At 41.4% G+C, this 13,194-nt stretch overlaps 1 protein-coding gene across 1 annotated transcript; it reads right to left on the bottom strand.

Annotated features, from left to right (window-relative positions):
* Positions 1-3,128: 3,128 nt before the first annotated feature.
* LOC147145836 (long-chain fatty acid transport protein 1-like) lies at positions 3,129-12,732 on the bottom strand. The gene is made up of 13 exons (XM_086032576.1): positions 12,563-12,732; positions 12,335-12,473; positions 10,502-10,757; positions 9,525-9,692; positions 8,572-8,641; positions 8,138-8,229; positions 7,838-7,947; positions 7,541-7,750; positions 7,337-7,463; positions 6,835-6,972; positions 5,856-6,020; positions 3,605-3,751; positions 3,129-3,493 (listed from the first exon to the last, which is right to left on the bottom strand). Exons 1-13 carry the CDS (start codon positions 12,730-12,732, stop codon positions 3,336-3,338), a joined length of 1,950 nt encoding a protein of 649 aa, XP_085888702.1. The 3' UTR covers positions 3,129-3,335.
* Positions 12,733-13,194: the final 462 nt, after the last annotated feature.

The raw sequence follows: 13,194 nt of genomic DNA on the forward strand, positions 1-13,194 counted from the left end.
TGTCAGGCTTCTGAGAGTGGGAGAAGAGTGGGTAGACATGATGGACAGATGCGAACATTTATAAAAATAACCAAGAGGGCCCAAGGGCAGGTGAAGCGTCATCATGTGTGAGTTGTCGTTGGAAATCGTTAAGTCATCCTTGAATTGCATGTACTGCGACCACTCAGCTTGTTTCTTTAAGTCCCATGCAAAGTAGTTATAGCATTTGATGGGAATAATGCAAAAATTAATTTGAACTGAAATTGTTAATTAAATATAACATGCTCTATAAAAATGTGTATAGCTTTAAGGTTTAATTTAACCCACACATTCCTTGAGATTATTTCTGACAGTCAAATAATTAACGTTGCCTCAGGCATATTTAAATGAAAGAAACTATTATCTTTGCAATGAATTAACAAAAAAAATCACCTCCCTTTGAAAACCAGCACACGGACAACCTAACCTGATGAAGTGAAGTGGATTTGATTTTTATTGATTGGTTTATTGAACATATACGCACATAAAAATAAAGTTATCTGTCGGCATCTCAGTTCAGTGCAGTTTGCATGTTGAAAAGAGGAAGTAAAAAATACTTATCTATACTTATCTAGTCATACTCCTTGTTCTCTATAAATTGTTTCTTATAGTATATGATGTAGTTGTGAAACTTTATTTACAGCACTGTAGGAAAAATATTGTACACTTCTCGTTTGTCTCAGTCGCAAACCACTCCAGTTCCCTTAGAAACGGTCAGTTGGCCGGGTTTGTTGGGTTCCGTTCGGCCGCTGTATATGTTTATCATTTCTTTGTTAGTATGAGTGCAGTGTGTGGGAAGTCAAACTTTTGAGGCTGCTCTTACTGTGAACCCTGCTATTAAAAAAACAGATCAGCAAGGTTTTGTGTTTTTGTCCTGGTCTTGCTGGTGTCCCCAGTAAGAACAAAACAGCAGCAGCAAAACAAAACAGCCAAGATTCAAAGAGTTGAACCTTGGGTAACTTGCTCCACCAACTGAGCCAAAGCCACCCAGCAAGCCCATCATGCTGTTGTTGCCCTGCTGGTAGCTGGTGACATCAGCAATACCAGCTGGTCAGCATCTATCACCAGCTCCTGGCTGGGCCACCCTGTTAGGTGGCTGTGGTTCTGTTCATTGAGCGGGTTGCCCAATGACACAAGGTTTGGCTGCTAATATCTTGACTGTTTTGTTTTGATTTTGCTGCTACTGCAGTTTTGCTCTCACTGGCGATACCAACAAGACCAGCATGAAAAAACAACAACACCATGCGAGTCTGTGCTGTTTTTTTTTGTTTTTTTTTAATTTAGCAGGGAAATCATTTTATTCTGTTAGTAAGACCTCTTTCATAGTGGCAAAACATGCATTGTGTGGGCAATGACTATCTGAGAAAGCTATTCAGTTTTGACACATGTAAACTGTTTTGGGAGAGATATGAGCTTTTGCAGGTCATCCATGGTGCTGGGCTATTTTATAATAAACTACTACGCCACTTGCACAAATATTTGTATTGCAGGTGCTTTTATTCCATTCAAACCACTTAAGGAAATAGAATTGAGTCCATTTAATAACTCACCATTTCTTTCAGTGTATGTGTACACAGACTTTGAACATAAAACATTTCATCTTGCAATCAGTGACTAGCACACATCTTGCAAACTTTCATTTGGCCTACCATTTAGACTACAGTACATGTAACAGCTGTCACACCAAATACACAACCCAGCGTCCCTTGCTTTCATCCAGTACATTCCATCTGAACCAAACCAAAGTAGCTCCATATGTGAATCGCCCACCACCACCAGCTGCCCTCTCCAATGCTCCCGGTTTCATTTCCTGATGATGAGTCAGAGCCTGCATAGTCCCTTGAGCATCAAAGCAAAATGAGAAATCTTCACGTAAACAACAAGCAGACATGCAGGACACAGTTTACGTCTGTGGACGCAGCTGACTGCAAGAAGAAATCAGTTATCCATGTGTTATGTTTTGTCTGTTATGTCCTCACAGAGTCTCTGGCATCCAGGTCATGGTAATGCGTATTTTCATCACAAACAATATCCGCAAAAGTTGAACTGATACAACAGGACACTTCATGGTTGTTGAGGAGAACCAAGAAAAATTCCTTCAAATCAATCTTTGCGGATATTGTCTGCTATGAAAACATACTGTTGTAAAATGTAAAAAATGTTTATTTCACTGCAAAAGTAAATAGCTGACAGTAATAACACTCTCATCAACCTCGGTTGGCTTCTTTGATTTAAATTCTAACAGTTGCAAGCACTCACCACAACCCTTTTTTGAAAGTCCCACTCACCATCCACATCATATATGAAAAAAAGAATAATTTCAGAACATATTGTGACTTTAATAATAGGGATGTACAAAGCCACTGTCAGAGAGCGAGTGTACACAATGTGCCTGACTAGAACTGTGTCTTTGGGTTACAAATTTGCCACGAAGCCATGCAGTTGTACAAAGACATCAAATGAGAGCAGACATCTCCAAGGAGCACGCAAAGGGAGTCCTCTCGTGGTTGTTGCATAGCATTTCATCAGAAAGTTTTCCACAGTGACCACAACTTGTCCGTTTTCTTACCCTTTGTGAATACATATTGTACAGCTTTGCACAAATCAATTCATTAATACAGTATTAAGGAGGGGCTGAACCTGCACACACACATTCCTCACAAATATAAACCATAATTGCAATGGATTATCGCAGCTTTTTTAGGAACGGAGTGGGGATGGCTCTTTTTTTTTGTTTCAGCATTACTATGACGAGCTCATGAAACAAAGTCCATTGAAGCCTGATTTGGTGACCTTGGTAGACAAGAGAACCTTACCCCTTGTAACGCTTTTGTAGTCCACCACATTAAAAAAAAAACATACTGAAAGAGAGAAAGCTGTTATAGCAGCTAATTGAAGGTAACTCCACATGTTGTTTGCGTCCCAATACTTTTGCCATATTGTGTAATTCCATTGTGTCATTTTGCAGTAGTTCTCTTTCTGCCCACTAGATGGTGACAAATAGGAAGGATGTTACAATGACTCGGGTACAATACCGTCCAGTGTCCACAGAACTGCTTACACAGTGAAAAAGTTACGAATAACCACACAAATATTGTTTAATGTATACTTTATCTTTTATTGTCAATATTGTTTTAAAATGTGTCATTGTGTTTACATATCTTATAAAAGGACTGGATTTTTGGTTAAGGGTGTAAAGTTCCTCTCTAAAACTACATTAATGCAAAATCGTATTCCTCTTATTTCAATTGTTATTGCTCTCCTGCGAGGATATAAAAACTCCTTTGCCATGGTTAACAACATCTGTGTCTTCCGTCTCATAGACGCACAGTTCCCTCCATGATGGAGTCATATAGTTCATCGGTGACAACCTCATAACACCTAACAGAGCTGTTCAGGAAGTAGATCTTTTCTCTGGAATTTTGTGACTTGTAACCTTCCTTCTGCAATCGCATCTTCTGAATCTTAAAGGTGCCTAATGGTGAAGCAGAAAAACAAGGTTAGGAGATTTCCCCCAAGTGTATGTGTTAGTGTGTGTGTGCGTGTGTGAGTGATTGCACTGTATAAGTTAATACTGGCATCTGACCTGTAGTGTCTAGAGCTGGCATGAGTCGCAAGAAGACCGGACGAGCGTAAGGGGCAAGCGCTTTTTGGACAGAAGACAAGAAGGCATCAAGATCAAACTGGCCTCCTGCATGTGCTATTGCTGCCATACAAGCCCTTCCCTCCACACCTGTATACACACATTTACAAGTTGTAACAAAAACGTAGAAACAAGCACTTAATTTAAGACCTTACAAATAAAATTGATAAAGTAGCTAGTACAATATTTAAGTTGGGTCAAGAATTTATGTCCCAATTTGTATCAAATAGGGAACGATCCACTACAGGGCTCAGTTCGACCCAACTATCTGCGTCGTTTTATACAAAACAACGCCAGAAAATGTTTTGTTTTGGGGTTTTTCCCCCAAACAACCCGGACAGTTGGGTCAAATTGATCCAAGGTCCCTTCTTGACACAAATTATTGTTATTTTTGACCAAACTGTTTTTAGACAGTAGCAGGTTGACCCAAGAAGCAGGCTAGTCACTTTTTGACCCAACTGTTTTTTTAATATCTCCTGTGATACAATTTATGGAATTGATGCTAGCTCAGGCTTTGTAAAAGTACAGTGTTTTGTTGTATTAAACTATTGCAGCCCGCTAATAAACCATGCAGTGTTTTCCTTTGGTTTATCCCTGCATTATATTTATGCTCTAAGCCTAGACCAAAAAAATCTCATTCTGTACTCTAATTCTTGTTGCGAGCATATTAAGCGTTTGCTCAAGACTCCATTGTATATTTTGGTTGTATTTCCTTTACTATCATAGCTATCTATGCAATCCATTCATTTTCTTTCACTTTTATCTTCACTCAGGTCGGTGGCAACCTGAAGCCTATCCCAGCTGACTTTGGACGAGAGGCGTAGTACACACCGGCTGGTTGCCAGCCAATCACGGGGCAGAATAAAAGCACTCACATTGACACCCAAGGACAATTAAGACTCTTCCTTTAACTAGTGATGGGAAAATGAGGCTTCAAGATGATTTATGAACCAGTTGTTGTGTTTATTTAGTCCTCTAGATGGCACTCTCTGTTCAACATAGGGCTGAAAGCACACTGACTTGCCATTTCATAAACCGCTTTCTTTAAACCAACCATGCCATCTAGAGGAGTCAAAAAAGTACAACTGGTTCATGAAGCAAATTTGAAGCTTCATTTTCCCATCTCTACATTTAACCTAAGTAGATAAAACCCAGACAACCACGGAGAGAATGCAAACCCCACACAGGAGGCAGAGCCGAAAGTCAAACCAAAAGCTTGCAACTGAGTTGTACTAACCACCTTGCTAATGCAATGCAAGCTCAGCACATAACATTTTCAGGGGACCTTAGAATTCTACTTAAATACTATTGGAATAATATGTGATGTGAGTAATGCTAACATTTAGCCACATAGCATTACAAGGGTGGGAATGTACTGTATGTGAACAAAACGTGAACTCTCCCCAAGGTTTGAGTGCCCCATTTTACAGGGGTTAACACCTGGAAGTTACCCAAAGACTTTCAGACTATGTGGATTTGGTTTCCAACGAATGTACCACCTCAATTAGGACGTACATAGCTTAAGCGGAAATCAACCCAAACACATTTTTTTCAATAATATGTTCCCAGCAGGCCCACTAGTTGAAACACGGCATTCTGATTAATATTGTGTTTGTGGAATATGAGTTAAGCAGCAAAATCCCCCCCTTTTTAGCCATCTCTGGGGCGGCCATTTTATCACTCCTGTCGACTGGAAATGTCGTCACAACTGCTCAGGGCTCAGGTCACGACCAATCATGGCTCAGCTTCAGAAAACGGGTGAGCTGTGATTGGTCGTTACCTGAGCCCTGAGACACTGTGATGTCAATCTCAGTTGACAGAAGTGACAAAATGGCCGCCTCCTGAGATGGCTAAAAACAGGTGCGTTAGCTCTTATTCCACAAACGCAATACTTATCAGAGTGCCTTGTTTCAACAAGTGGGCCTGCATAGAACATATTCTTGAAAAAAATGTTTTTTGATTGACTTATTCTTCAAGGAATAGGGTAAGCAAATTATAGACACACTGTCAATTTTCAAATCTAAAGTCTTCACAAATGTATGCAGTGAAGTTTGGACAGCAGTTACTGTTCAGTTATTCTTCTTCGGATGCATACATATCATGACATATCATCGGTGGATTTCTTCCAATATATCATTGCACAGTCATTGCATTTTGATAATACAAATCGTATCATAAAACCACGCCACTCCACCTGGCACACAAACGCCATAGACGGCGACATCAGTGTGTCCCAGCAGGCCACTGAGGACTCCCTCCACCTCTGTGGTGGAAACATTCTCCCCTCTCCAGCGAAACGTGTCACCGCAGCGGTCCCTGAAGAACATGTAGCCGTAATCGTCCATCACCAGTATGTCACCTGAGAGAAGACAAGAGTACACGATTATTACCAATAGATCCTTCAAAAGGAAAAACAACATATGAAGGTTGTCTTTTCTTTCCGACAACACAGCACAAAACCAAAAGTAAGTATGGACTTTGAAAAAAAGTGGACTCATTGCTACATCTATTGTGAGTACCAAGTACCGGTAATTAGTTGGCATGTCATGTCAGGTTGAGTCCTCCAAGTGGCATTCACTCATGAACACAGACAAACCTTGTGGTCATGTCTTGATGTGCACTATAAAATCAAAATCATTATGACAAACCAGTTACTAATTGGATGACCTATTAGGGGTTGGCTGAACCCATATCGGAGAATTGCGTGATTCCAATAGTTTTCCTTTCTGTTCCGGGTACACAAAGCAAGGTCCACAAAAGCATGCTCAGAGTGGGGGAACTTTAACACCATGGGACAAACAAGAACAGATATTGGCAACCAGCCAACATCAATGATTTTTGATGAAAGGAGCCTATCTCAGTTGACATTGGGCAAACATCTCTGCTCCCTGTGGGCTATACTCAGGAGACTTCAATACTACCAATAACTTCGCCCCTATAGTTTATTCCCTTACGTTACAGTATTCTTGTACATTTTGTTGTCCTTGTGTTTTTGCTAGTTTTGTGTAAATGATCTTTGTCATTAATTATGGTTGAATTCACAAGATGCTGAGCTCTAATAGCACAGTGGGAGGAAGATGGGAAACACTTTTGACTTGTTTTCACTCTGTTATCACACTTGTCTCTGGACATGTTATTTATGTGACTCCAGCAAATGACAAACTACATCATGCCTGAGACGTAGGCCGAGTCCCCCGTCTTGAAGACGTTGTGTGCTATTTTCTGATTGGTGGAATCCTGATCAGCGTAGCCATCAAATCTCCTGAGTGGGTCCTTATCATTGATGCGGCCCACTAACATCCCCGGTTCACCTGGGGTCGGACAGACAAAAGACGAGAGACGTTTATTGATTTTTACAACATACACATACTGGCCATAACATGAAGTACATCTGCAAATTTTGGAAATAGAAGCCAATGAAAATGTATAACGATTTAGAACTTAACAACAATATAGCAAAGGCAAGTCAGGAAGACAATCCTTTACTTTGACAAACCTCCAGATATAAAGAATAAACACTAACGCATGTAATACCCCACTGACTGTGTCAATCAAGAGTAGGGCACAGTATCCTTGTGAAGGCAGTACTTCTGCTGTGTGTGAAGGACGGGAGTCTATTTTTAAGCTTGTCATAGCTTGTTTTGCATGCAAATAGCGTGATTGTAGTCAAGGTACCAGGCTGGCAGGGTATACAGAGTCCCTGTGCATCTCTGAGCAATTCTCTGCTGTCTTCCTGCACCCTGACCAGTCTGATGGGGTAAAAGCTTGGCAGGATGCGACTGTTGAAACCACATGCGCCCACCTGATTTAGAAACACGATAAATGATATGAGATGTGAAGGGAGATCAAGCAAAGAGAGAGAAATGCACAGAAGTGCACCTTTCCGTCAGTGTTGATGAGGCTGCAGTTGCACTCTGTGGCACCATAAAATTCCCCAACACGTTTTATTCTGAATCTCCGAACAAAGTCCTCCCACACCGATGGACGGAGGCCGTTGCCAATGGCGACACGAACCCGGTGACGTCCCTCAGATGAGTGAACCGGCTGGGCTAAAAGGTATCGACAGATCTCTCCTATATATTGGATTACCTGCGAATACAAGAGTAGCAACTCCATAGAGTCAAAGATTTTCTGTCATTATTTTAACAGGTATTAGAAATGGCATAATGTACTCACTGTAATGTTGTGTTTAACACAATCGTCCCAGAACCTGCTGGCTGAGAACTTATTTCTGATGACAATAGTCAAGCCAAAGAGCAAACATTGACCTGCGCCCATGATAGTTCCTGCAAGCACACACATTGGTCTATAACTTTTTGCTATTGTGAATGACGATTATTTCAAACTACAGTTCAGCATCCTTCTTTATTGTGTAGGCAAAACTACATTTGGGCCATTGTCTCATACAAAGAAATAACGTTCAACTGAAATGAACAGCAATTAACTTTAAGCAGATAATGTGCAAAATGGACTGACCTGCAGAGTGATACAGAGGAAGACAGTTGTAAATGACATCATCACGTTGTAAACCAAAAGCATAAAAACCAAACGCAGCAATGCGGTAATACCTAATGGAAGAAGGAAAAATATTGATTGATGTGTCACTGATGAATCAGATTAGAACCCAAGCACCAACATTTGCTTTTCCTAGCATCAAATGTTTATTCATACTACCAAAAATGACTGGAAATATGATACGGAACTTATTGGGTGTTATTTCTTATTTCCTATGGAAAATGAAACACTGCACACTACATAATGACCTATACAAATACTTGTCAACAATTTTTACAGAAGCTAAAGTTCGTTTCGCACGGGAATCATTACGCATTGAAATTGTTTGTTTACCTTTGCATGTGTTTATGTGCATTCCTAAACATTCATCCATCCATCCATCCACGTCAACTCACCGACTGTGCACCACCACGGCTGCTTTTGGCATTCCTGTTGTACCAGAGGTGTAAATGTAGAAAAGTCTGTCTACATGCAGTGAGAGAAATATATAGAGGGAGAGAAATATAAATGAGCCCACCATAAACCTTTCAAATGAAAACAATTTCAACATGCAAACCTTTTCAATCCGTAAATCAAACAATCAACCAGTCACAGTTTGTTCAGTTGTAAAGCGCAATTATTCATATTACCAAAGACATTTTGGACAACGGTGCTTCCCACTTTGAGGAAGCATTTTGGGTAAGGCAGTAGAAGGTGTGAAAGTACAAAGGAAGCCCTGACCTCAATCCCATCATACACCTGTGGGATCAACTACAACAGTGTTGGTGTGCCCTCTTTCGGGTGACCTCACAGATGTTCTCCTGGATGAACAGACAAAAATTCCCACAGGCATTCTTGTTGAGATTCTTGCCAGAAGAGTAGAAGATATTATAGCTGTAAAGGGGGGGGGGAGCATTTCAACACTCTTGAAACTTTTGAGTGGTGTGCAAGCGGACCTCCCCCATCATTCAGGTTTGCCTCTCTGTCAATACCCCAAATGTTTCTGACAGGCCATACAGGCAAAGACTTGACAAGCATTGAGTTTGGAATGTTGTGTGAGAAAAGTGTCAAAATAAAAGACAAACATTCATTACCAATATGAAAATGCAGGAAAAAAAATTGCGCTTTCAAGGTCTTTGGTAATGAAAAAAAAATTGTTTGCTGTGTGTGCCCGTACATGCATTCATGCATGCGTGCGTATATGTGTGGGCATGTTTGCTCTGCGTGCAAAAACTTGCTTTACAAAATGGAGGCGTTGCAATTCCAACTTTGTGACATGTATGATATGTAATAGCAAGATATGGCAACATAATCACACCCTTAACTTGACACACACACACACACCCACTCACACACTGCAATGGCTCACCGTTGAATGTCTTGGTTAGTGTGCAGCTGGGTGGGTGCTTGTGTGAACGTGCCAGCAGATCTTCCAGATTCCCAGCTTTGAGACAACGGAGCTTCGTCTCATCTTTCTGCTTCCCGCAGCAAAACATGACCATATCGCAATGCAGAGAGCGTCTCACCGCAAACACAGCTGAAAGTAAAGCAAAGGTCATTATAGTTGTCTTTCCATGATCATGACTTTCTGGCCATAGCATTAGGTACACCTTCACAATCTAATGAGATCCAGTACCAAAACTGTCTCACAAAGTCTGCCTTTACAGAGGTGAGTTTTGATTGTCAGCGTCAAAGAGTTGATAAGTAGGATTTGTAGCCGTGAAGAACTGCACTGCATCTAATTGCGAGGTGTTTGTAAAATGTTGGTCCATTTAATAGCTAATTGAGCGACTTTAAGTTGGCAACGATAATCCATATAAAGGGGGAGTTTGCAGTTTTCAAACTGCTAGCAAGATTTGAATGTAGCCTTATTTCACTCAGCACCCAACACACACACACACACACACACAAACACACACACACCCTTGACCAAAATCAGGCCCCTCACTTTACGTGTATATGCAAACAAAGTGACCGTAGCAACTTTGCTAGCCTGACTTGTTGATGTGGGCGGATCCTGATTTTCGTATTAGCACAAGGATGGCTGTCAATGGCTCTGACATGCGTATTTTATTCACACAGTTTAAACCTTCTGAATTATTGTTTTCTTTTCCATTGTATTTTTTAAATCATCCCACTGGGCAGCAGCAATTGGGGGAGTCGAGGGTATGCAAAGGGTGGGCGGAGGCATTGTTTTTAACAGCAAACTCCACGTTTAAATGAATTTCTCTTTGGAAGTGTCAGTAAAAAAGACGTATTCATACAGCTCGTGTGTTGGATTGCATTAGATTGTGCATGTGACGTACCAAATGAAGAGGCCTGTGAGTGTATCCTCAACATTCCCACCTTCAGTGAGCTCGCTCCCAAACACCAGCGCACGGGCCCCGGATAAACTAAGACAGTGCTGCAGTGATTTCAGCCGCAAGTTGTAGTTGATGAAAGCAGCCTCCACTCCCACCATAGCGAGACCCAACCACAGGGCCACCAGTAAAAGACGGCTTTCCATGTACAATGCCACTACGTCCCCCTCCGCCCATCTTTGTGACAACGCCCAGTGAGCCACGGCATGGCACTGCTCCTGCAGTTCCCTGAAAGTCCAGACCTGTAGACATAAAAAATAAGCAATCAATCATATGACACGGAAAACGTTGTTATCAAATTTGGCCAGATTTTAATTAGTGGAAGTACTGTTGAAGATGCAGTAGGTTTTTGTATGGTAATTTTTATATATGGAAAATACTTTTGGTCAGGGATCATCAAGCTTTTGGAAGTTGAGCTTCTTCTTGGGTACTAATTAATGCAAAGGGCTACCAGTTTGATACATACTTTTGAATTAACAAATTACCATAAATGATATATTATGAGTAATGATATCCAACAAGTGACACCGATCAACATGTAATGAAACACTTTATTTATATAAATCTCTGCAAGTGCCTACATTTTCTTATGATCACTTATACAACATTCCTAGGAAATCCCAATGTCCACAATGTGGGGGGGCGTGCTGGTGCCTGCGGGGAGCATGTTGGTGGCCACTGCTATTGTAGGACAACTAGTGCACTATCCACTTTTCTTATGACCTCTACTCACGCCATTTTATGAATCAGACAGATAACAAAAAAAAATTCTGCCTAATTATGAAACATATTGCTTATCATGTTCACCACTAGACTTGCCACCAGTCAATTCCCAGGACACATACACCTGTAGACAAACAACCATTCACATTCACATTCACTCCTATGGACCTTAAATTAACCTAGCATGCATGATTTTAGAATGTGGTGAAAAGCAGAAGTACCCAGAGAAGGTTCACTCTAGGGATTTGCATATCGATTCTTTGGTATCGATATATCGATACTCACATGCTACTCATTTGGTATCGATTTGTTAAAAGAAATATTGATACCAACTTTAAAAAAAAAAATGGGAGCGCACGCACCATTTTCAACTGTTTTTGGTAGTTTACTTCACTACGCATTTGCGCAGAAACCCCGGGTACGGTGACACGGTACGTGTCACATGACCAGGAAACGGGACGTGACGTGGAGTCAAACACGCATGGTTTCGAGACACATAAGGCATGGCAGCGACGAGGCGAAGTAGGGTGTGATAAACATGTTTCGTACTGCGGCATTCATCCATCCATCCATCCATTATCTGTACCGCTTCTCCTCACAAGGGTCGCGGGGCGTGCTGGAGCCTATCCCAGCTGTCTTTGGGCAGGAGGCGGGGGACACCCTGAATTGGTTGCCAGCCAATCGCAGGGCACACAGAGACAAACATCCGCACTCACAATCACACCTAGGGCCAATTTAGAGAGTCGTGCGGCATTCATATCTTGTTTATTTTACTTTAGTTTTATTATGTATTTCACATCATATGCACAAAATAAATGTTTTATAAACGTCCAGTATTTGTCATATTAATTGCCTGTGTGAAAAAAATTTGACTGAAAAAATTGCCAAGAAGAATGTATCGGTATCGATTATATTGCAAGAAAAAGTATTGGTATGATATCTAATGCATGGCCCATAGGAAAATGAGAAAGTTGGCGCAGTCACAGCCACGGATCTGAATGGCAGACTAGGGGCTGACGGTGAAGCCCCAAACACGCTCACTATGTTGATGTAGTTGTCGACAAAGCATTTGAAATTGAATTGTTACAGTGCTCACCTCTTCAGTGGGTTCAAAGATAAGCGCTGGTTTGTCCGGGTGCTTTGCGACCGTCTTGGCAAACAAGGCTGGTATGGTTCTCCTTTTTCTGGCATTTTGGTACATCGCAAACCTCACTCGCAGTATAACAATCAGACATCTATCAGGAAATGAGGAATGTGAGCAGATTGGACAACAAGAGGGTGGCAGATGAGCGAGGGGAAAATCATTGCGATTCAAGTGTATTACATGACATCTCTTTTGAAAGTGTGTAGAGCCACATGCATGAACTTCCAAGGGCCCCTAAAGGCGATGAAGATTCCAATCACAACCAACATGATGCTGAGACATTTCAAGGGCAGCAACAGTAGAGCCCCCGACACAGTGAGACAGCCAATGACAGCACTGAGAGGGTGCATGGTGGTTTCTGCTAGGACATAATCAAACATCACTTACACAGCAATACACACACACACCCCGTCCACACACACAATTTATTAAGTGGTATAAAGATGCCTACCTGCCAAAGTAGTGCTAGGCAAAGAGACCAAACGACTCTGAAGGGCTCGAAAGAGAAGTTTTGCGGTTGAATGTTTGCAGTTCACTTGCGTGAAGTAAAATGTCCAATAAGCGTCGAGACAGAAGAGCAGGTTGGAGCAATGAGCCCTACGTCACTGCAGTTCTGCCCTCAGTGTGATTCATTGTCTTCAGAGCAGAACCACGTCAGTCATTCCCATTTGTCATTTCTTACAGTAGCTGTACTGTGCAATACCTGTACTGTCTTTCACAGCTTGTGAGGCCTTAATGACCCTTTTTACAGTAGTCATTGTGACGTAGAAATTCAGTAAAGGAGGGAAGGTAGAGGACATGAGATAGGGAAC

This window comes from Filicampus tigris, chromosome 6 (genome assembly GCF_054856515.1).
Source record: "Filicampus tigris isolate MCC_2025a chromosome 6, RoL_Ftig_1.0, whole genome shotgun sequence".
In the NCBI taxonomy this organism is placed as follows: Eukaryota; Metazoa; Chordata; class Actinopteri; order Syngnathiformes; family Syngnathidae; genus Filicampus; species Filicampus tigris.